Source organism: Bos taurus, chromosome 20 (genome assembly GCF_002263795.3).
Source record: "Bos taurus isolate L1 Dominette 01449 registration number 42190680 breed Hereford chromosome 20, ARS-UCD2.0, whole genome shotgun sequence".
In the NCBI taxonomy this organism is placed as follows: domain Eukaryota; kingdom Metazoa; phylum Chordata; class Mammalia; order Artiodactyla; family Bovidae; genus Bos; species Bos taurus.
The window spans coordinates 38,063,395-38,087,537 of NC_037347.1; the positions used below are offsets into that span (position 1 = coordinate 38,063,395).

Consider the following 24,143-nt stretch of genomic DNA (forward strand, 5'->3'; position numbering starts at 1 on the left):
ACTGCTCCACAGAAAGGGTGGAACAGTGGGTGGGTGAGGAATATAAACACCAGGAGCCAACAGTTACTGAGCTCTCACTACGTGCCGAGAATGATTAAATGCCTTGCACACGTATTACATCATTTATTGCTCACTCTAATGCTAAGAGGTAAGGTACTACTATTATCTCCATTTTATTGAGAAATGGAGGAACAGCAAGGTTAAGCAAATTGCTCAAGGCTACCCAGTGAATGACAGAGTGGGTACCTGAATCCAGATGGTCTGTCATTGGTCTTGGAGGTAAAACACAAAATCTGTATTGTCTTCTACACAGTGAAATAGCGTGTACCGTTGTTAAAAATATCCATTTAAAAATTCTTGAATTCCCATTGTATACTTAAGGACACTAACACTTCAACTCCTACTCTGTGTCCTATCCTCACCCTGAATGTGTCCAGGGGATTTTACCACCTATCATTCCTGCCAAAACTGAGTAGAAAGGCGATTTGTTCTTTTTCAGAGGAACACAGAAAAGAGTTTTAAGAGTTTTAAGCCAAACGTGGAAACAATTTACAGTAGCTTGCCTACAGCTGAGTTTCTCGACCTTACACCCAGAACCTTGGTTCATTACAGAAAAACTCTGAATAAAGAAGTGGGAGGTTCAGGTATGAGCAGAAATGTACACAAGGCCGTCTTCCCCTGGGGATGAAGAGAGAAGAACCACGGATGGGATTCAATGCAAAGAGGATGCTCCCTCATGGGAATTTAAAGTCCTTGGAAGGCAACTTGGCAAGAACTATCCAAAGCTTGATAATGAAGCCTAATCCTTGGCCTGGCAACTCCACTTAGAAATGCACTCAACAGTTTGTTTCTGTCCATAAGACAGTTGTTTATAAAGGGAGAAACTGTAAAGACTCTCAACATTCGTTACAAGGAGATCAACTGAGTAAGTTCTGAATGAATCAATAAATTATTCCAAATATATCTGATGGAATATCACATAGCCACTGAAAATGATGTGTGGTGTAGCTACTGAAACGGGGTTACTTGAAATAAAACCATACTATAAAGTACTCCATACTCTATGTCCCATTTTTTTAAAAAGCCACTTTTTAACAGGAAAAAAGACTAGCAAAATGTTAGTAGGATTATTGATTTTTGTGTTTTTACATGTTTTAGGCATATTTGAGAATGACTATGTAATACTATAACTAGATATTTTTAATTTTTATTTTTAACTGGAGGATAACTAATTTACAATATTGTATTGGTTTCTGCCCTACATCAACATGAATCAGCCATAGGCATACATATGTCCCCTTCCTCTTGAACCTCCCTTCCAAACAGATTTAAAATTGTGTTTAAAGGGGAAAAAATGCAGACTAGAAATACTGTGTGTGGAGGGGAGTGGTTAAGAAAAACACTACTGCTGCTTTTGCAGATCTCTAAAGAAAGCCCTCACTTTGTTATCTGGGTTCAAGCACCTGCAGAGGATTCCGATCTCTGACCACTTAGGAGAATCTGCTCCTATCTTCTACAGCCTCGGATACGTGACTCACAGGGGATAGGTCATGTCCTGAAGGAGTACTTTTCAAATACTGCTTAGATTTTAAGAAGATACATTCTGCAAATATTTGGTTCAAATCTTTTAGAGTATGTTAAAAATAAGAAAAACACTCAGAGGGGCTCATACCACCATCAAGACATGAGGTTAGGGCTGAGGTGTGCACTGGCTTAACGAGGCTTTGTGTAGGCCGCCTGAGACCATGAGGGCAAGCTATTAAAATGCTAAGTGAAATAAGTCAGGGGACTTCCCTGGTGCTCCAGTGGCTATGAGTCCATGATCCCAATGCAGGTGGCCGGGTTTGATCCCTGGTTAGGGAACTAGATCCCACATGCCACAAGTTAAGAGTTAGCACATTGCAACTAAAGATCCTGCATGCTTGCCAACTAAGACCTGGCACAGCCAAATAAATAAATAAAAATAAACATTAAAAAAAGAGACAAAAACAACTACTATATGATATCGCTTATACAGGGACTCTAAAAACGACAACAAACTAATGCGTAGTGGTGGTTTAGTTGCTAAGTCGTGTCCTGCGACCCCATGGGCTGTAGCCTTCAGGCTTCTCTGTTCATGGGATTCTCCAGGCAAGAATACTGGAGTGGGGTTGCCATTTCCTTCTCCAAGAGATCTTCCCGACCCAGGAATCAAACCCAGGAATACTGCCTTGCAGGCAAAGTAATGGATCTAACAAAAAAGAAGCAGATTCACAGATACAGAGGACAAACGAGTGGTTACCAGAGGGGAGAAGGAAGAGGAGAGGGATTAAGGCAATAAAGGGGAAGGTGATTAAGAGATACAAACTACTAAGTATAAAATAAGCTACAAGGATTGTACAACACGAGGAATACAGCCAATATTTTAGAACAACTTTAAGTGGCATATAACCTTTAAAAATTGTAAATCACTCTTCTACACCTGTAACTTATATATTACTGTACAACAACTACACTTCAATATTAAAGAAAACCCTTGCCGTTTGTACTTATCTTTGCAAATCAAGATTCTGTCAATATTAGACAAATAAAACGAAGCACACATAACTGAGTGTTCAGGCTTATAAAAACTTTAACTGTCACACATCACCCTTGATTTTAAATGCCCGTGTTCATCTGAAAAACCCCACTGTCCTCTTAGACTGAACTGAAAAAAGTTATAAATATGAACACAGAGGGTTTGTTACAGGGTTTTTCAACCTTGGCAGCATTGGCATTTAGGACCAGATTCTTTTTTGTGTGTTATTCTGCTGTCCTGTGCGTTGTTCACCAGCATTCCTGGCTTCTGCCCACTAGAAGCCAGTGTGTAGATGGCATCTAGTGGGCAGATGCTTCTTCTACCCACTAGATGCCAGTAACCCCATAGCTGTGACAATCAAAAATGTTTCCAGACCTTGCCAAATGTCCTCTTGCAGGCAAAACCGTCCCCAGTTGAGAACCACTGCTTAATACTAATCAAACACTGCATCCCTCAATTTTTATATTGGGGTTTTAACCTAAATAAGTTAGTTACATAAAAGAAGCTCTTCTGCTTAAACATAAATTGTTCTAAAGTATAAAGGTTTTCACTCATGCATTCTGGATTCAAACCTTGCCACTAACCCACTAGCTGTCTGCATTTACCTGACCCTTCTGATCAGCTAGAGGTTACCTCATCTGAAAAACAGGAATAGGAACACACACACACACACTGGATTAAATGAGACAGTTTATGGAGGATCACGCCTAGGAGATGCTCGAGAAATCAAACCTGCTGTTATTGTTGGGGCTGCTGTTGTTAAGGGCCCAACAGCCCAGAGGGTCTTACCTGATCTCTGCAGATTCTTTCGGTACCCGCTGAGATTCAGCTGGGTGATGGTCTTTGACACATGTGCAACGGCCATCTGTACATGCTTTTCAGTGAAATCATAGCACCAGGAGAGGTTCAGTTCATCCAGTCTGCACATAACAGGGGTGACAAGGAAAGCATGAAACCATTACCCAGAGTGAATCTTCTGTGAAACCCTGCCTAAAGCTGCAAATCAAGAAAACGCAGGGCCATTGATTCCTTACCATTTTCTGCATAGAACCTCAGCTTCTCTAAGCAGCTACATTTGCTCACCTGAAACTGCTTTCTCCATCTCGGTCCAGTTTGTTCCAGAAAGCTGCCAAGGGATATGAGCCAAGGGCTTAGTGAATGCTGCCCTCTTCTGGAAGAGAAGGGAAGTGCTCTCCTCTCCTGCTCATACCTCATTCCAGGACTAGGAGAAATTCTAGCTTCTATGCTTTCTTTCTCAACCACTTGGGTTGTAGGAAAAAACTAACAGTATGAGCTTGAGATGTTTTAAAAAACTGATAGGATGTACCAGGAATTCCCAATAAAGAGATGCCGACATCACAAAAATTCACTTTATCTTACTGGGCCTCTGTAACTAAGTAAATGAGGGCTTCAAAGGAAAAGTCCAACGGCTAAATTATACATCCCATTCCTGGCATTGCTGAGAAAATGCAGGGCTACCATTTTATCTCATTGGTAACATTCTTACACAAAAGTAATCTTTTGTATAAGATCATTAAGGAGAAATAAGCAGGATGCTATTAGCACAGAGACCAAGGGATATTAAAAAGGACAGACACAGTACTGGGTATTCTGTGAATCATGTCCCCCCTCACTTATTAATCTCCGTAACTCTGTGACCTTTATATTCGGACATTAGACATTACTACCTAGCATAAAAGATGTTTTTAATGGGATCACCCAGATTGGTGTATTTTGCAGTAACAAACTTTTGACAAATAAATAGTCAAAACTGTTAAGTTAGGTCTACAGACATTACAGGGAAAAAAGCCTGACAATATAGCAATATAGTCAGGTATAAACAGCTACTCTTTGTACATACTGTTGATAAACACATTACAACATTTTCCTTATTTTAATAAGTCAAAGAAAAATAAAAGGGATCATGACACGAGTAATCTTTGCAAACTTCCATTGATTTGGCTCCTGAGTTTGGATAGAAAGTTTGGATGATAAAGGGTACTGAGTTCTCCAAATCAAGAGCTCAAAGAGTTAGGAAAGCTTAAAAATGTTACCCGATTCTATCTTGATGTGAAAGATAACTGTATGTTTGAAATCACATTTCTAAAATCAAATCTCTAATCTCTCCTACCTGGAACAGCTGCTCAGCAAAGTCTTCAGGGCAGATTCAGAGAATCCAGAACACCCAGAAAGGTTTAGTCGCAGTAAATTTGTGTTCTGAGCAAGATTACTGGAAAAAGAGGACAAAGTTGTAACAATACTAACCAGACCCTCTTATTCAATCAAGAGGAATGAAGCTAAGGGAGGCAGCTACAGGCACACAGGCCTCTGAGTCAGCAGTGAGTTTAAATTCACATCTGACCATCTAGACGACACCAAGTAGGATGCTTTGCCTTAGTTTACTCATCTGTGAAATGGCAAGATCAGTATCTTCTTGGTAGTGTTGTTAAAATTAAATGGTATAATGTAATAAAGGCCTCAGCACAGTGCCCAGCACAGAGAGTAACTACACAACACTTACCAATGTACTTTTAAAAACTGAAAAACAAAGAATCCACCAATGACCTAAACATATTTCTATTTCACCCACAATTGTAATTAGTTTGTAAGTAAACTTCTACTTATAAAATCAGCAGGTTCCTTCAGTTAAACGTCTCTCAAATTGCCCTCTCCTCTCTGTTCCCAAATGCCTCATGTTAGCCAAACAGTGATTTAAGAGCGAGAGTTCTGGAATCGTACTATATGGCAAGGTTCAAATCTTGGTTTTGCTACCTAGCTACTGTGTGACCTTGGACAAGTTATTCAGCCTCTCTGTTGCTTAGTTTTCACATCTGTAAAAAGGGAATAATGAGAACGTATTTCATGGGGTTGGTATGAGGATTTACTTAGAAGACCTTTAAAGAACCTAGTATCTGGCATATGGTATGTGCTCAACAAATATTAAGCAGATATTATAATTATTCTTTCCTTTTCCCCATCAAATTTCATCACTTCTTACCTGAATGGATACAACAGTATCTTAACTAATCTACTGAATAGTTTCTTTCACACATAATCGATTTTCTGAGATGCCCAGCGAGTTAATTTTCTAAACATGTTTGTTCCATTCTCAGAACCACGCTTCTCTCTTCACCATGCTTCCCTCTTTACAGCCCACAACAAAGTCCAGAGTTCTTCCAGCGTGGCAGGCACCCACGAGATTTGGTCCCTGCCGACCCTCACCTGTCACTTCCCTCACACACTCCATCAATTCCTGACCACTTCAGAATCCAGTCGCAAAGGTGGCTTCACCCAGGCTGCTTCCTTCCCACACGACCTGGAGAACTCCTACCCACATACTTTCAATACTCAGCTTCAGAGTCACTTCCCCTTGAGACAAGACGGCTGCCTTCTCCAAATGTAATTAGGTCTCTGCGTGTTGCCACATATTCACCAACGCATCTAGCAAACACACTGCACCGTAATTATCTGTCTCTCCCTTGAATGAGGGAGCAACCATGCCTCAATTCCTCCTTGCGTGTCTAGAACCTAGCATGAGACCCAGCAACATATCGAGAGTTAGTACACAAACTTTGGTTGTCTAGGTGAGCAACCAAACCTCCTGGGAGGAGGAACCAAACCCCCTGGAGGGTTCTGCAGAGGCTGGAACACTGTATTGGGTATTTTCTGAGTCCACCTGCATGTGGACAGGACACCCTACATCTACTCGAGAAACAAAATTAACAAACACAAAACGAGCGCCCTTGGAACATGCTCCTAGGTTCCACTCACTCAACAACGGGATCTGAAAGTCGGAGGCCTTCCAGGCTGAGATTCTGCAACTTGGAGCAGTGAGATAGAAGGCCGTGCAGGGTAGACGCATCGATCACAGAGTTCGACAGGTCCAGGTGCTGTAGTCGGAAAGGGCTGAACACAGAGGGAATAAAGAGAGGCTCCACAAGATGGCTCAAACCAGTATGTCCAGATCTGACCCATTCTCCTCCCGACCTGGGCAGTCTATCACAAACAAGACCCTAAACACACATTTCAAGTATTAGCTATAGCTGTAGTCATAAAATAAATTGTTACTGGCCATCCTCGTTTGTTTTAAAATTCAAAAGCATTTTTTTTTTTTTGGCCAAGTCCAGACGTTGTGCCAGTACAGTCCAACTTAGAAAATGAATTAATGAGCATCATAGGAATGAGTTGGACGTGGGTGACAAGGAGGTCACGCCTACAATGACTCCTGGCAAGGGTGAGTGGGTGGATGACCAAACCAGGGAAGACCGTGGAAAGGCAAGTTGTAAAGGGAGGTTAATACCAAGGTTCTTGGGCTGGACGTGCTAACACTAAGGTACTTGTAGGAAATTCAGCTGTGGTAGTTTTTTAGGTAATAGGAAATAAGAGTTTGTTTGGAAGAGAGGGTTGGGCTAGAGATGGGGATATGAAAGTCTTGGCATAGATGTGGGTGTACAAGGCATAGCCTGTCTGAAGACAAGAGTGGGTCGGGAGAGAAGGCAGCCAGGGACAGACCCTAGAGTAACTGAGCAAAGCGTGCACTTGAAGGAGATTGAGAAGGAAGAGCTGCCGGAGAAACACAAAACACCCACGGGAGAGGAGTGTTGTCATATGACCACGGCGAGAAGGTGAAAAGGCCTCGAGTCGGGACGCGTGTTGTATCCCAGCTCTGCCGTCTTTAGCTTATTTTTCTGTTCAGTATTTATTCACTCCACTCTAGCATGAGATGGCACTAAGCCACACTGCAAAACTATCAGTAAGAAATACATTTTCAGAAAGTCTAAACCAAAACAGGATCTTTTTCAGGATGTAAATCGGTCTGTGATAGGATGAGAAACCCAGGGTGACAAAATCCAAAAAGACTCCTCACCTCCTTATCAGAAATAGGCAGTGGAGGTAGAGACATGTCAATCAAAACTACAATGAGGTATCATCTCACACCAGTCAGAATGGTCATCATCAAAAAAGTCTACAAACAATAAATGCTGGAGAGGATGTGGAAAAAAGGGAATCCTCTCTTGCACTGTTGGTGGGAATGTAAGTTGATAAAGCCACTGTGGAGAACAGTAAGGTGATTCCTTAAGAACCAGGAATAAAACTACCATAAAGCCCAGCAATCCCACTACCGAGAAAACCATAATTCAAAAAGAAACATGTGTCCCAATGTTCACTGCAGCACTATTTACAACAGCCTGAACAGGGAAACAGTCTAGATGTCCATCAGCAGATGAATGGATAAAGAAGTTGTGGTGTGTATATATATATATATACACACACACATACACATAATGGTCCTAAAAAGGAACAAATCAGTTCTAGTGAGGTGGATAAACCTAGAGTCTGTCATACAGAGTGAAGTAAGTCAGAGAGAGCAAACAAACATCATATATTAACACATATGTGCGGAATCTAGAAAAATGGCACTGCTCAATCTATTTTCAGGGCAGGAACAGCGATGCAGACACAGAGAACAGATTTGTGGATACAGCGGAGGAGAGAGAGGGTGGGATGAGTTGAGATAGTAGCGTTGAAACATACATATATTACCATATGTGAAACAGACAGCCAGTGAGAAGCTGCTGTATAATACAGGGAGCTCAACCCAGTGCCCTGTGACAACCTAGAGTGGTGGGATGGAAGGGGGGGCACGGGAGAGAGGAGGCTCAAGAGGGAGGGGACATATGTATACTTATTGCTGATTCATGTTCTTATATGGCAGAAACCATCAAAATATTGTAAAGCAATTATTCTCCAAATAAAAATACATAAAAAAATAAAAAGACATGGGCATTGGGGGAATAGCTTGGCTGCATGGCATCTGCCAGCCAGGGCTGCTTGGCTCCTGCCTCATAGGATACTCAGGGCACCCTTAGACCCTGGGAAGAGCCCAAGTGCAGGCCTAGGCCAAAACGGGAATGACGTCACTGAAGCCTGTGCTGTGTTTCACCACACGGCAACATAGACAACTACTGTCCCATGCTGCACAGATGACCTGTCCCAGGGCAGACAGCTGGAGAGAGAGAGAGAGAAAGACATTTCCATCTGTTTTCCTCCCCAAGATTCTCCAGGGACTTTTCTTTCTTACCTGAAATGTTCAACTAACGGTTGGTCCATAAATGATCGTGGACAGCGGAAGGCAACCACCCCTCGGGACAAAAGCCGACCAACCACATCTGGGTAGAGGTTTCTGCCCGCGAGGTCTACAGTCTGCCAGAGAGACTCGTCAAATCTGGAAAAGAGGTGCTCTGTTTGGTGAGTCAGGGCACCAGTTTCTGGAGGCCCTCGACGCTGCTATGAACAACAGGACACGGCCACTCAGTTGCCCTGAAGCAAATTCTAAAGGCATGTTTGTTTCTGACTATACAATTACCTATATTTTTAAGGCACTACTGAATATTTCTTGTCCCATTATGGGTAAGTTTTCATCTTCCTCTTTACATGGATTTCATAGCTAGTTCAATGCTACCATGAGCCCTGCAATGATCTGGAACAGGAGAATAAAATTTCAGCATTCAATTCAATTCAATAACTTTAAGACTGCTCAAATCACTCAACTGATTACTGAATAAGTAGGTAGGTTCACAATGACCTCTCTTGCCATCTTTGTGAAGCACGGGCATGCTACCACAACTACCCTAAAAAACATGTAAATGTCCCTAAAAGAAGGAAAGTTTCTATGACTTTATTATGAGATATGGTTAGCAAATATCTATTAGGAAAAGCCATAGTTCAGCTCCATTTTACAAAACCTTAAAAGCTTAAAATAAATGCACATAAATACAGGAATACCCATGAACTAATGTGAAGAAAAGAGGTAAAAATGTTTAGATTTGTGTTTCGAAAGCAAAAAGCGGTAACAAATATAGTAAACAACATAAAGAAGTTTGAATACCCATAGGTTAATTCAATTTAACACAAAGAAAACACGAGATCAAGCCCGTGAGGGAACATTTTGAATGTTTACAAGAATTTTACTTTTTAATCCTACTTGAGATAAGCAGACCACTGGCTGGAGCTTTGAAATAATTCTGCATAAACAAATTGTCAACCTCTATTCTTAAGAAGACAGGACTGCCGTGCCTGGCATATAACAAGTGCTTAATGAATGTCAGTTATAACTTTCATGACAGTTGAGATGAAGATGAACAGAGCTGCATAGAGAGCACAGCTGGTGGAAAAAGAAAATCAGAATGGGGTTTCTTGAGCAGGGATAAGTGAGTCAACCACCATGTACCTGCTCTGGCATTCCAGGTATGCCGACCTCTCTGTGGCTCTTCTAAGCAAATATAGTCAGCCCTCCCTAGCCACAAGGCTTCCCACGTGGCACAGATGATAAAGAATCCGTCTCCAATGTAGAAGATGCGGGTTTGATTCCTGGGTGGGGAAGATCCCCTGGAGGAAGAAATGGCAACCTACTCCAGTATTCTTGCCTGGAGAATCCTATGGACAGAGGAGCCTGGTGGGCTACAGTCCATGGGGTCGCAAACAGTTAGACATGACTGAGCAAGCACTCCCTGTCCACGGGTTCCACATCCACAGATCCACGGATCCAGAGTCAGACTGTCCTACCCCATTTGATACAGGGGACTTGAGAATCCACAGATTTTGGTATCCACAGGGGGTCCCGGAACCAGTACCCAGTGGGTACCAAGGGATGACTGTAGCACAGTCTTGTAAATACCTGGAGTGTCTTATTTCCAGCACACCTGTGAATGGAAGGGCAGGGGCTCCTGCGTTCTCACAGTGAGAGTCCTAGACGTGTGGAGGGAGGAGAGAGATAGACGGCCTTAAGCACAGACAAAGGCTGGCCAGAGGCTGATGAGCAGGAGAAAAGGTAAAGATGGAAAAGCCCGTTACCGCCTTCCCAGCTCACCAGGATGTCCCATGCGCAGCTCACTGTTCGCTCCTGAGAAGTGTGGCCCCAAACCCAACAAAACCTGAACAATTCGCTGGGTACCACTTGAGCATCTTTATATTTCATGCTCACAATGGCCATCATGTGACCCACCGGAAGTGACTTACCCCATTTGGAAAACTTCTTTTCCCTGTATTCAGCAGAGCGCATGTTTATTGGATGCTGGGCCAGGCAGTGAACCAGGAGTGACAGGGATACACGAAGGCACAGCTGGTTCTCATATACCCAGTGGGCTGGGTATGAGTGGCGGGAAGAGAACTCGGGGCTCTGTGTGGGACCCGGGTGGGAAAGCAGCTTTATGGGACCTGAGTGAGGCTCTGAGCCCCAGTCCCCATATATAAAATGGGATGATATCTTCCCAGGTGGTGCTAGTGGTAAAGAACCCGCCTGCCAATGCAGGAGACACGCGTTCAATCCCTGGGCTGGGAAGACCCTCTGGAGGAGGTAGCAACCCACTTCTTTATTCCTGCCTGGAAAATTCCATGGACAGAGGAGCCTGGTGGGCTACAGTCCACGGAGTCGAAAAGAGTCAGACACAACTGGGCACACACACACACCTCCAGCAGATTCCTCCCTTATCTGTGAAATAAGACACTAATTATTATAAAGAATATAATAATGAATAAGAAAATACCTAGTGTGCTTTGTGCTACTATATTCTTCTTGGTTTTCAGTGTCAGCAGACCCAACCAAATAAAAACCCTTCTTTTTTCCTCCTCCACATACACTAAATGGGGTGAAAAATACTTACGCTAGATGATACCATCTCTTACAAACACTGGAGACTTTCAGGAGTTCAGGGAGGCACAGACAGGAAAAGATTCCTAAGAGCAGCTCGTCTGGAAGGGAGTCCCAAGAAACACCTTGGAGGAGAAAAAAAAAAAAAAGAATTGTTTTCCTTTTACCATTCGTTTCCTCTATCAAGTGTACTGAGCTTTTTCCTGCACTTAAAGATATACAACATGTAACTTAAAAAGGGGAATTTAACGCTAAATGAATTCTTCATCCTCATAATTCTTTTTCTGTTCACCCATGACCTATGTTTCCTGAAGTGGATACCGTATACTTTCTCAGCAAAGGAGAAAATAGAGTATCAAGAATACTTTTCATGATATTCTTCTCTTTAGTACCCACCAGCCAGTCTCAGGCCTCTCACATCTTAGACGACAATGTCTAAGATACATGATGCTTCTGGGTTGCTAGGAACACCTCACTCCTCTCTGAAGTGGATTCAGTGGTGGATTTATCCAGTAGTGACCTTATTTAAAAGGCAAACCAATCTTTCTCCCTCTTCTTCCAAGCTTACAGAGGGTGGACTCAGAAGTCCATTTACCTAAAAGTACAATATCAAAAGGCTGGTCTCATCTCTTAATTCAACACACATGTTCTGAGTGCTTAGTTTAGTGCTTAATTCAACACACATGTCCTGAACATCTAGCACAAACATGCTTAGTTTCATGCCAGGGATGGGTTAAAGCGTTAGGAGAAAGCAGGTAACACATGAGACAACACTTTTTCATGGAGCTTGTGTTCCACTGGGGAAGCAATCACATGATATTAGAAGACATGTTAAAAACTGTTCAATATTTTTTAAAAATTAAGTGACATGTTAAAATTGCTTTTACTTTGATGTATTAAAAATGAAGAAAATGAGGAAGGTGTTAGAAGGTTTAAACACATAGCATACACACACACCTCAACCATCAATAGCAACTAACCTTGTTCTATTTTTCATATGTTTGGGGTTAATAATAAATTATGATAAGGGTTATATTCGGCTCTTTGATGAAAACAACTATTTTCATTCTATTTTGACTCAACTCTATTTGTTAGCCTACTGAAACTCGTCATTCATAGTTAAGGAGACTAAGTCTGTATTAGTAAAGATTTGGTCAAAATATCTCCTTCCACATTTTAAAATAAATGCCTAATACAAAATTCTGTAATAGTAAGTAATTGTGACGTGAATTTCACCACAATGGTGGTTCCTCTAGTAACTGTCAAGTTTTATAGCTGGAGTTCCCCCCAAACTTTTTAATACATTTGCTGTGTTTTCTTATATTAAAAGAAGTATTGCGTTCTTATTGAAAAAATTCTTGAAGAAAAGTTGAGTTACTTAAAAGTATAAAACAGTTCCATTTTTCAGAGATATTTTTAAGTTATCTGGTGCACTTGCATCCATTGCGTAAACATACTGTTTCCCAAACTGGTATTTAAAGAACATTCTTCTGGGAGATGTTAATATCTATTCCACTACAAACAGTGTTTTGTGGTGTAAAATGGTATAAAACAGTGGGGAAGGCCTTACTGAGCTGGTGATCATTGAGCAAAGGCTAAACACAGGGAAGGGGCCGGCCCTGTGAGTCCCTGGGGTGTGTTCCATGTGCGGGAGCAGCAGGTCTGTTTTGAGGAACAGCAAGGAGGCCAGCCGGAGAAGGTAATGGCACCCACTCCAGTACTCTTGCCTGGAAGATCCCATGGACTGAGGAGCCTGGTGGGCTACAGTTCATGGGGTTGCTAAGAGTCGGACACGACTGAGTGACTTCACTTTCACGTACTGGAGAAGAAAATGGCAACCCACTCCAGTGTTCTTGCCTGGAGAATCCCAGGGACAGGGGAGCCTGGTGGGCTGCCGTCTATGGGGTCGCACAGAGTTGGACATGACTGAAGCGACAGCAGCAGCAGCAGCAAGGAGGCCAGCATAGAACGCAGTGAGCAAGTTGCGGGGATCGGGGAAGAGGTCAGAGGGGTGGGAGGGGGCCAGTCACCCCGCTCTGATTCTGAAGGTGATGAGGGGCCGCCGGAGAGTTCTGAGCACAGGAATGACAGGATCTCACAGAGATTTTAAAAGGATCACTCTGACTGTGTGTTCAGAATAAACCGGAGGGAGAAAAAGGGGGATGCAGGAAAACCAGTTTTCTTAGTTTTTAGAAAAGCAAACTCTAATTGCTATTCAACAAGTATTAAATGCTTACATATGAATAGAATAACCCACACGATCAGGATAATATGACCATAGCCTAGAAGGAAACACACACACACCAAAGAAACAGTGAGTGTTTTAGATTAGAATTCAGAGTGGTTAGCTGAGTTCAATAACTTGCCTTCTCGGTCTCTAACTCCAATCCATCTGCTACAACCAATGCTACCGCTATCCTCTCTCCCCTGTGATGGCTAATTTTAGTGTCAACTTAACTGGGCTAAGGAATACCCAGATATTTGGTTAAATACAATACCAGGTGTCTTTGGGAGGCTATCTGGAATGAGATTAACATTTGATCCATCAACTGAGAAAAGCAGGTTGCTGTCCCCAGTGTGCGCCTGCATCATCCAATCCAAAGCTGGGTTGGAATGAAAGGTGGATGAAGGAAGACCTGGCTGTTTCTCCCACCTTTGAGCTGGAACCTGGGTTCCTCCTGCCTTCAGGCCTCGACTGAAACTAACATGATCTACTCTCTGGATCTTTGGGACCAAAGATCATGGGACTCTTCAGCTTCCAGGGCTACGTAAGCCAATGCCTTATTAATAAGCCTCCCGTATCTCTTATTTGTTCAGTGGCTCTGACAGTTTTCTTGGACTTCCCTTGTGGCTCAGCTGGTAAAGAATCCATCTGCAATGCAGAAGACCTGGGCTCGATCCCTGGGCTGGGAAGATCCCCTGGAGGAGGGCGTGGCAACCCACTCCAGTATTCTTGGCTGGAGAATCTCCACGAACAGAACAAACTGGTGGGCTACAGTCCATGGGGTCGCAAAGAGTCAGACACGACTGAGCAACTAAACACAGAACATACACCCCATTTAAAAGGTGTCAGCATTTACTGAACACGGATGTTGCAACAGGCTCAGGGAGAAGACGATGGAGAGCTGGAGACAGCCTGGAGGTGAGTGATAAACGTAACAGTCTTGGACTCCGTGGACTCTTCCCCCCTATTCCTGGGCAATCTTTTGAAAACACCCCTCGATCAGATCCCTTCAATGGTGTCCCTTGAATATTCAGTCTAAAGTCTATACTGCTGAGCATGAAATTCAAAGCTTTCTTATCAGGGCCCCACTCGGTTTTCTAGATTCATTATCTAGACATATGTTCTAGCCATTTGGAGCTACTTGGAATTTTCAGAATGAGTCATTCTGTGTCATATCTCAATGCCTCCGTACATGCTGTGCCTGCCCCCGACTGCTATGAATTTAACATCAAGTGACCATTAACGCCCCAACTCCTATAGACGGCCTCCCAGGACATCACCAAAAACAGGCCGGTTTTTTAACCACAATTTTTCCTATTTCTTACTCACCTGTGTAGGCCCCCACAAGGCCATGAGATCTTGAGAAGGAGAACCTGATTCTTCTTTTAACAATCTTTATATTCTAAGGAACTAGCACACTGTCCGATACATGAAACCATTCATATATTTACTTAACATGTGCTATATGCTGAGGACTGTTCTACAGACGTAGATGAACAAGGTATGGCCTGCTCAGAGTTTGAGACACAGACAAATAGGAAATTTCAATCCAGGGTCACAACAGGCTGCAGAAGGGCTCAGAGTGCTGTGCTACACCAGGGACAGAGCTGGCACAGTGCTTAGGGAAGGAGACTCCCTGAGAAAAAAAGGACATGTAGCTGCTCCATGAACACCTGCCCCTCCCTCTCTGCTGCTGCTGCTAAGTCGCTTCAGTCGTGTCCGACTCTGTGACCCCAGAGACGGCAGCCCACTAGGCTCCCCGGCCCCTGGGATTCTCCAGGCAAGAACACTGGAGTGGGCTGCCATTTCCTTCTCCAATGCATGACAGTGAAAAGTGAAAGTGAAGTCGCTCAGTCGTGTCCTACTCCTAGCGACTCCATGGACTGCAGCCTACCAGGCTCCTCCGTCCATGGGATTTTCCAGACAAGAGTACTGGAGTGGGGGTGCCATTGCCTTCTCCACCCCTCCCTCTCTAGAGAATCAAATAAAGGACTGAGGCTCTGAAGCCTAGGGTTAGAGGGATGAAGGCAGACCATCTGCACTGACCCTAGACACGTTCCGGGGAGCAACTCCTCAGTGTGGCAACTCCATCACACGACAAAGCTCCTGGGCCAAGGTCAGTGGGGGCAGAGGGTCTCTGGCATGACTCCTGCTTCACAAATTGGAACCAAGTTTTCCTTCCATTAATTCTTAACTCCCTGACCTCTGCTGTCTCTTGTGTATACAGATCAGATGGCAGCATTTCACTCGGGAAAAAAAAAAATTACACTTAGCCACTTTGAATCTAGTCTGTTGAGATTTTTACTATGATCTGCAATGACTACCCTGACACCAGGTGCCTGCCCTCCATCCCCGCCAAGTGTGAGAACTATTGGATTGAGGAAGGAGCACAGCTCCAACTGGAATTTGACTGCATTGTCTCCATGTCAGCAAACCTTAAGCGAGCTGCTCAATCCTTCTGGGGCTGAGTTTCATCTGCAGGAAAGGGAATAAAAAGGTTTATCTTGCAAAGTTTTTCACTATGAAGACTAAATAGCTCATGTCAAGAGGTTACAAAGCAGAGAGTTAAACTCTTTTTTGGCTTCTATTCCTCTCATTTCTCCAAAAACTCTATATGCTTTACTTTCATGACCTTTTCCTTTCAGTGCTGCTTAGAATCTTCACCTATGTGAAAACATCCATCTCTGAGTAGGACAAGGGCTGCCTGATAAGATTTACTGAGACCCCCAAACCGCCTTCTATCTAGGTTTAAATAATTAAATTAAATTAAAAGATGCTTGCTCCTTAGAAGAAGAGCAATGACAAACCTAGACAGCATATTAAAAAGCAGAAACAAAGGTCTGTATAGTCAAAGCTATGGTTTCCACGAGTCATGTATGGATGTGAGAGTTGGACCAAAAAGAAGGCTGAGTGCCAAAGAATTGATGCTTTTGAACTGTGGTACTGGAGAAGGCTCTTGAGAGTCCCCTGGACAGCAAGGAGATCAAACCAGTCAATCCTAAAGGAAATCAATCCTGAATATTCATTGGAAGGACTCATGCTGAAGCTCTAATACTTTGGTCACCTGATGTGAGGATCTGACTCACTGGAAAAGACCCTGATGCTGGGAAAGATTGAGGGCAGGAGAAGGGAGCAACAGAGGATGAGATGGTTGGATGGCATCATTGACTCAATGGACATGAGCTTGAACAAACTCCAGGAGATAGTGAAAGACAGGGAAGCCTGCTGGAGTGCTGCAGTCCATGGGATCACAAAGAGTTGGACACGACTGAGTGACTGATCAACTTATCAACAATCTAGGTTTGGGATCCAGGAAATACTGGAAAGAATAAAGAGACACATGGAAGGGCAGGAAGCCAACATGGGAATGTGAATAAGCAGATTATCACTATGGGTTTTAAATCTGCAGGGGACTCCCAGGAAACATAAAGCACCTGCCCCAGATGCTGGGGCATTTAATCCATCATCTGCTGTCAGTCATTGGTTGGGGGCTTCTGAAAGGGGGTGGGAATGTTGATTGCCCAGTATGCCTGCCTGGGGAAAGCCCTCAAACACAGAGTGTCATCAATGTGGAGGAGAAAGCTCTTGGCATAAAAGGGAATGGTGAGCTTCAAGGAGCTATGGATGGGGCACCCAAGTGTCAGGTAAAATAGTGGGGAAAGGAGATAGGGAGGCTTGTTGCAAAGTAAAGGGCAGGAGAAATCAATAAACTAATGAATGTGGTGCTTCCCATTTTTATGGGAAGACATAAGAAATCAGCAACTTAAGAGTAAGAGATCAGTAATTCAAGTGCTTCCCAGGTGGCACACTAGTGTTAAACAACCCGCCTGCCAATGCAGGAGACGTAAGAGACAGGGGTTTGACCCAATGGTTGAGAAGATATCCTGGAGGAGGACGGTGCAACCCACTCCAGTATTCTTGCCTGGAGAATCCCATGGACAGAGGAGCCTGTCCATAGGGTCGCAAAGAGTCGGACATGACTGAAGTCACTTAGCACACAATTCAAATGCTAGAAGGAAAATTTGGCATTGTGATGAATGCAGGTGTTTGCTGAGGACAGCAAAGCGAGGCATTGAAGCCACACAAGGGAGCTAAGTCAGTCTAGAACTAGGAAGGCTTTGCATTGCAATGTCCATCTTCACCTGCACAACTCCTACTCATCCTTCAGACCTCAGCTGAACTATCTCTCCCTTGGAGGGGCATTCCCAGGTGACCAGCACAGCCCCCATACCTAGACAGGCACATGGAGACCCAGCACAATGCCTGGCACACCACAGACATTATCAAAACCATTGCTCAATGCAGTATACCTTTTACTGCCCCTTCACACAAACCATGAATGTGCTAATTCTGTATCCATGTGACTGATTAACCTTCCTTAATCAATTAACCGCCATGCCTGGTGCCTAAGACAAACCTGGAGACGAACATTAGAAAGTGTTCAATATTTCACAAAGGAATGACTGACACAACTAAGAGAAGAAAGCTGGCTCTATTTCACAGACAGGTAAGAGTGTGGGCCTCTCAGGACCAGTTTCCTCATTTATCAAATGACAAGGCTAGCCTAGGGCTCCACTTCAACAAACATTCCTGGGTGTCTGACTAATGCCGGAGAGCATAAGCACAGTCCCTGTCTGTTGGCCTCACTGGGAGGCAAACTAATAAACAGAAACACAACCCCACATTTACAACTGCCATTTACTGAAAGCCCTAAAGAGTCTCATACGTTTATTAATGCATGCGATTCTAATGCTTGCCTTGTGTCCTAGGATGTAGTGTCCCATTTCACAGATGAGGACCCTTGTCTTAGTAGGTTTATTTATTAACCTCACTGAGGTGCTAGCAACTATCAGGTGGCAGAGCCACAAAATTAACATGGGACTCTTCTGTCCGTTTCCAAACCCCACAACCTGAGGTGAAGGCACAGAGCCACAGAGCAGAGTGTCTGAAGCCTACCAGGTGGCTCAGGGTCTGCCAAGGAATGGCACGGCCCTGGAGGTGTTCGGGGGAATGAGGCTGAAGACTGAAACCCAGAAACAAAAGCAGCGTCCTCTGTAAGTCAGGGGAGGGGCTTCAGGAGATGATGTAACTCCGACTAAAGGGATAAGGTCACACAACTAGCAAACGGCCCGGTGGGAATTCAAGCACAGATCTGACTCCAAATCCTGTCCTATGTCTACCCTAGGATTCTCTCTCCTGTTCTGACTTAATTTTCTAAAATGAAGAAAAATTTTTAAAAAATGATGCTTTTTAAAAAAGTGAGAACTAAACCTCACTTGCTCTGGGAAAAGGAATCCTTCAGGGCTTGGGAGGGAAGGCAGAGGGGAGAGGGAGTGAAACAGAGATGCTGAGAGCTCTCAATGGGTCAGTGAGCATATGGATGGGGCAATGGCTGGGAAAAACGCACAGCCTCTCTGAGCAGCCAAGTACCCACGTCTCCACAGAGCTGATCACAGGACAACACTGAGTCTAGGGACCTGGTGGGAGTGAAGGCGGGGGAGGGGTGTCACAGCCTGAAACTGGATGCTGTTTCAACAGATGAGACAGAAGTCTGTCTTCGTACAGCTGCCCCAGTGGCTAGTATCCAGGCTTGGGATATGCTCAATCTAATTTTACTTGCCATAGTTAATTCTCAAAACACTGACCATCTGTTTCCTGGATTCCTGACTGCATTGCTGCCTGGTCTGTCTGCTCAGAGAGGATGACAAAGTCCAGAGCAAGTCTTTCCTCTACTCACCTCTTCTAAAACCCCCAAGGCTGCACACCAGACCTGCACAGTAAGCAAAATAAAGCCCATGGACTTTAATCTTCAACAATATGAAAGCAATCAAACACACTTTGGAGCCATGAAAGGAGAAAACTGGCCAGATTCACACACTTGCTAGTCACCAGCATTTCCATTCATTCCTCTGATGCAAAGTCAGCTGTCCACTTCTGTAACCTCATCACCTCCCAGGCCTCTTAAAGTCTTTCGGAAATAATAACGCTTGCTTAAGAGTTTTCGATGCATGAGGTCTTTACTCTATAGGTAACGTCTTCTTACTTGACATGTTTATTTCTTGAAACATCACCTACACTCAGATTCAAACTCCAGAGTACTCAATCTTTGACTCTTAAAACTGCCCTTTTCTTTAAGCACAGATAATTGTATCTGAAGGATAAGCAGGCACTGCTGTTCAAATCTACTCCTTTTTTAAGAGTGGAGGTTCACCTCCTGTTTGCTTCTGCTTGCTTGTTTTAAGTGTTAACGACCCATGCTTCCTTTCTGGGAGACTACAGATTCTGCCATCTGGGATGAGATTTCCTTCCTCTTCTATAAATCATTAAGAGACAACACTAGACCATGTTAGCTCTTGGTATTTTGGCTTTTTTATTTTTTGCCTGGTTGGACAAAACTGAAAAAAGCAAAACAGGAAAGAGCTAAAATAGAGGTCCTCAATGACCCCTTCAACCCCACACTTCAATGAGAGACTTGCTCAACCCTGGGATGTGAGAAGACTAAGAAACCATGGAAATTGGGATTCGGGGAATTAGGTACAGGATGCAAGGTCAAGAAGAGCAGGATCTTTGGTCTGTTGTGTTCACTGCTGGATCCCCCATCTCTAGAATGATGCTCCATCAACACTGCTGAATCAATGAAAGGAAGCTATAGGGTAAACACAGGTGCCTGGGAAGGGCCTGTAAAGGCTCTTACAGAGCTGAATTTTGGAGCTGCAGGATAAGATTCAGTGGTGAGTCATGAAATCAATTTAGTCTGATTAGTGTTGTTTTGAAAGAATGGAAGAGAATAGGAAATACCTTGGTAAGGAAAAAACTAATTTAATGCAATTTCAGTTTAAGATACACACCCAAGATTGCAATGGAAAATGTATTTATTGGTTATTAAAAAAAAAAAAGAGGAAAAGCATTTGCCTACAGATACTGAAAAAGCAGATTCCCAGGCTCCAGGCAGGACTTCTGGGATGAGAATCTCTGGAATTTTGCACTTTGAACACGTTCCCTTGGGGATATCAGCAGACTCTAAACTTTGGAGTCTCTAGTCTGAAAACCACTAAGGGGCCTGGAATTTCAAGCAGTTTAACAGCCATGGGAAAGCTGATCAACAAATTAGTTTGACAGGATTTCCACAGCTATCTTCTGTTTGGGAGGTCGGAGTGGGGGTTGTGGGTGAGCAGGAGAAGACAGGGGACCGGGGAAGGCATTTTACAACCATGAATAAAATGCAGTTGTTCTCTTTCTGTTCATTACTGACCTCATCACCAGGCCATTTCCTCCCAACTCCTTCCACAGACTCACCCCAAGGGCTACTCAGACCTGTCCTGGTACCCGTTGGCCACAAAGTTTCCATCTTCCAAACTGAACAGATGAAGAGGATTTAGTTACCAGATGTGAGCCTGGCTTGGGGCCAGCAGAAAAAAGAGACTGTCCAGTGAAGAACCAAGAAAAACTCACACAGCCCAGGGCCACTGTCATCAGATCGCTATGGAAAGCAGGTGTGGTCCGTTCCAGCCTAATCCTGCAGCGCTCTCAGCCACCTGTCCTGACAACCGCAGACAAAACTCACTACAATGATGATCCAGCGCCGCCAGGGGCCCAGGCTCCTGATGGCCCACTGGGAATGCTCTACACCAGCTGTTCCTCACCCTGCAAGCCCCCAGCCCCCCATACCAATTTACCAATCACTATGGTGGGAAATTCCACGCACGCGCACAGCATACCAGTGGTTTCCCTCCCTGCCTCTCTCTGAGGTCACAACAAACAGAAAAGTCATGATTTTTTTTTCTCTCACTTCCCATAAATACATTTGAAGTCATTTTTAACAATCTTGATGCAGTGACTGAATCCTTTCCAGGTCCTTCTCTCTTCCAGAGCCTCTGCTTTGCTGAAGGGCAGAAGGAAGCGTGCCCACGTGCCGTGAGGATCACCATGAGAAGCTTCGGGTCATTTTTATACAAGGGGCTCCTTCCCTCTGGCCTCCTACAGCACTTGCTGCCTGAGCCACTCAGCAGCTGCTAGTGTATGAGCTGCCATCTTTTGCTGGGAGCTTCTCTTACCGTGTATCCTCTTCTCTCAACTTGAACTGCAATTTCCTGGAGACAGCAGCCATGCCTGAATCTTCCATCTTGTTTCCTTCGTACCTTGCTTTAAAAACGTCATCTGTATTTCTGTCTGTGTGTGTGAATGTGGAAGGACATATAGGACACACAGCAATCACACTCCACGTCAGATGCTATCAGCACTGGACAAAGTTGTCAAAAGCCGCTCATCTTAGCAGGAAGCGTCTTTCACCAAATTGTTCCTGCTGCATTCCTGACACTAAAAATAGCAGGGACGTTCAATTTTGAAGAAAAAAGATCTACACGAACAGGGCCAGACTAACAGGATTAAGGACAAAAGATAAAGTGAAATAGCCTCTCCGCTAGCTATCTTTTGTCCACCAAATTAACTGGGTTTACTTACTGTTATACGCAGGGAGCATGCTAGCAGCTTTACATGTATTCTTTCATTTAATCTTACAGTACCCCATGACACTGGCATTACTATCCCATTGCACAAAGAAACTAAGGAACAGAGAGCTCAAATAGCTTCCCAAGGTTGGTAAACAGCAGGATTTGGATTCAAAGCCATATCTGTCTGACTTCACCACAATCCTTACTGCCTTTCTGATTAATCCAATACCTAATATAGATCCCCAGACCATAATTTCGAAGTTCTATTTTCTAAAGAAAGGGTCAAAAGCCAAAAAATCTTTTTTTTTTTTAAATTTTGTTCAAGCAAGCAAGCGATCAACCAACCATTCTCAAAGAAAGCCAGATGGGGGAATTCAGGAATATACTTAATTTACCCTGGCTCTGCCAGACTTCATCTTTATTTCTCGGCTGTCTCTTCTTCTCCATCATGACCCACGGAATTTCAATTTAGAGTATGATCACTTCTACAACTTCAAAACCTTTCTCTGTCCACTCTAACGTCAAAATCTATCCAGAAGCTGCTTAACACCATTCCCACACCTCTCAACAAGTCTATAAGCTTTTATCCTCAAGCCCTCAAAGTTGTCTCAAGACACCAGTGTATCCTTTTCAAAGGTTACACAGCAACTCTGCTCAACGGCACCTCTAGCCCAATTCTCACTATTCTCCCCTTTGTTCCACTCTTGGAATATGGCTTCCTTGCTGTTCCTTGAACAAACACAACATTCCCCTGCTCCAGGGCCTTTGCACTAGCTGCTCCTTCTGCTTGGGGCTCTTTTCTCCAAGATATTTGCATGGCACATTCCTTCATCTCCTTTATGCCTTTGCTTACAGCTCACTGTCCAAGTGAGGCTTCCTCAATACCCTGCAAACCAGCTTCCCATCCCAGGACCTCTTGTCCCTCTTGGCTTGTTCTGTTTTTGTTTTTAGCCACAGCACTTATTCTAACATACTACACACCAGATTTGTGCATACTGCATCCTCTTTCTAGAAGAGAAGCTCCATGAGGGTAGAAATGCCTTTTTGTGCTCACTGCTATATCCCCAGTACTTAGAACAATGCCTAGCACACACAACGTGCTCGGCAAATATTTGCTGAATTAATGTTTTACATGGCCTGCCAGTAAGAAAAACTGATAACCCCAGGTCAACGCACAATGTTTACCCTATGGTTCTGAGTATTCCTGGAGCTCTGATCCACCCGTGGGAGGCAGTTATACATCAGCTTGAGAAGCCTGGAAACAGAGAGCTATTTAGAGGGGAATGACGGGGTGGAGTTCTACATTTCAATCAGTCCACTCTAACTCTGGGGGATGTATCTCGGGAGGATAAGGCTCTGAATTATGAGTCCGTTCCTAAATATGAGAAATATTTAGGAGAAAAGAGAGAAAGATTCAATGATTGTTTGGATATTGGGGGGATGGTGGGAATCTGACCTTTAGGTTATGGGGTTAGGGAAACTGAACAGATAACACAGTGAGTGATAGAGACAGCATAAAGAAGAATTCCTCTTGGGAATGGATCTGGAAGGATGAGTCTCTTCCCCTTAGCTCAACATTCACTTCAGCAGTCCTTTGACAAATAACTAAAGTGATTACGCTAAAAGGCTCAACCGCGGCTACAGAGCAGCCAAATATAAACAAAAATAATTCTATGGATCATTGCTTTATTTCTATTTGTCAGAGGTATTGAGCTGGCCTTTAACCAGGCAGAGTCCCTCCTAAAGAAAAAGGAAGAATGTCTTTTCACACGTTACAAGTCAGTTCTGTCTCTGAAGACACACATACCACCATTTCTGTAAGCACAAGCAGTTGTCTGGTTTCTTTGGAAAATAACTGAAGAATTGGGCAATTTTAAAAGGATCCTATCTGGTTTCCCTGGTGGCTCAGAGGTAAAGAATCTGCCTGCCAACGCAGCAGTCACCGGTTTGATCCCTGATCTGGGAAGAGATCCCGCACGCAGCACAGCAACTGAGCCCCAAGCGCCACAGTAATTGAGGCTGTGTTCTATAGCCTGGAACCCGCAACTGCTGAGTCCACGTGCTCCAACTACCGAAGGCCCTGCGTCCTAGAGCCCACGCTCCCCCAGTAGAGAAGTCACTGCAACTAGAGAAAAGCCCGGGCAACAAGGAAGACCCAGCACGAACAAAATAAATAAATAAATTTAAATAACAATTTCTTTAAAAGGGCCCCACCCCATGCTCAATACCCCAAAACAAAGGTTTACCGACGAAATAGTTTGA

General features: G+C 43.8%; 1 protein-coding gene across 5 annotated transcripts in view; it reads right to left on the reverse strand.

Moving 5' to 3' along the window:
• Window positions 1–24,143, reverse strand: part of SKP2 (S-phase kinase associated protein 2) — a 39,271-nt gene that overhangs the window by 14,126 nt on the left and 1,002 nt on the right. For 2 of the 5 annotated variants that reach the window (XM_059878721.1, XM_024981288.2), the window contains exons 3-8: window positions 13,445–13,489; window positions 11,221–11,332; window positions 8,640–8,783; window positions 6,329–6,463; window positions 4,689–4,787; window positions 3,347–3,477 (exon numbers count right to left, since the gene is read on the reverse strand). In XM_059878721.1, coding sequence (XP_059734704.1) covers window positions 3,347–3,477; window positions 4,689–4,787; window positions 6,329–6,463; window positions 8,640–8,783; window positions 11,221–11,332; window positions 13,445–13,489 — 666 coding nt within the window. Of the gene's footprint in view, window positions 1–3,346; window positions 3,478–4,688; window positions 4,788–6,328; window positions 6,464–8,639; window positions 8,784–8,924; window positions 9,039–9,788; window positions 11,333–13,444; window positions 13,490–24,143 lie in introns of those variants that run through there. The other 3 variants (XM_024981286.2, XM_059878722.1, NM_001435096.1) reach the window with 3 other exon arrangements.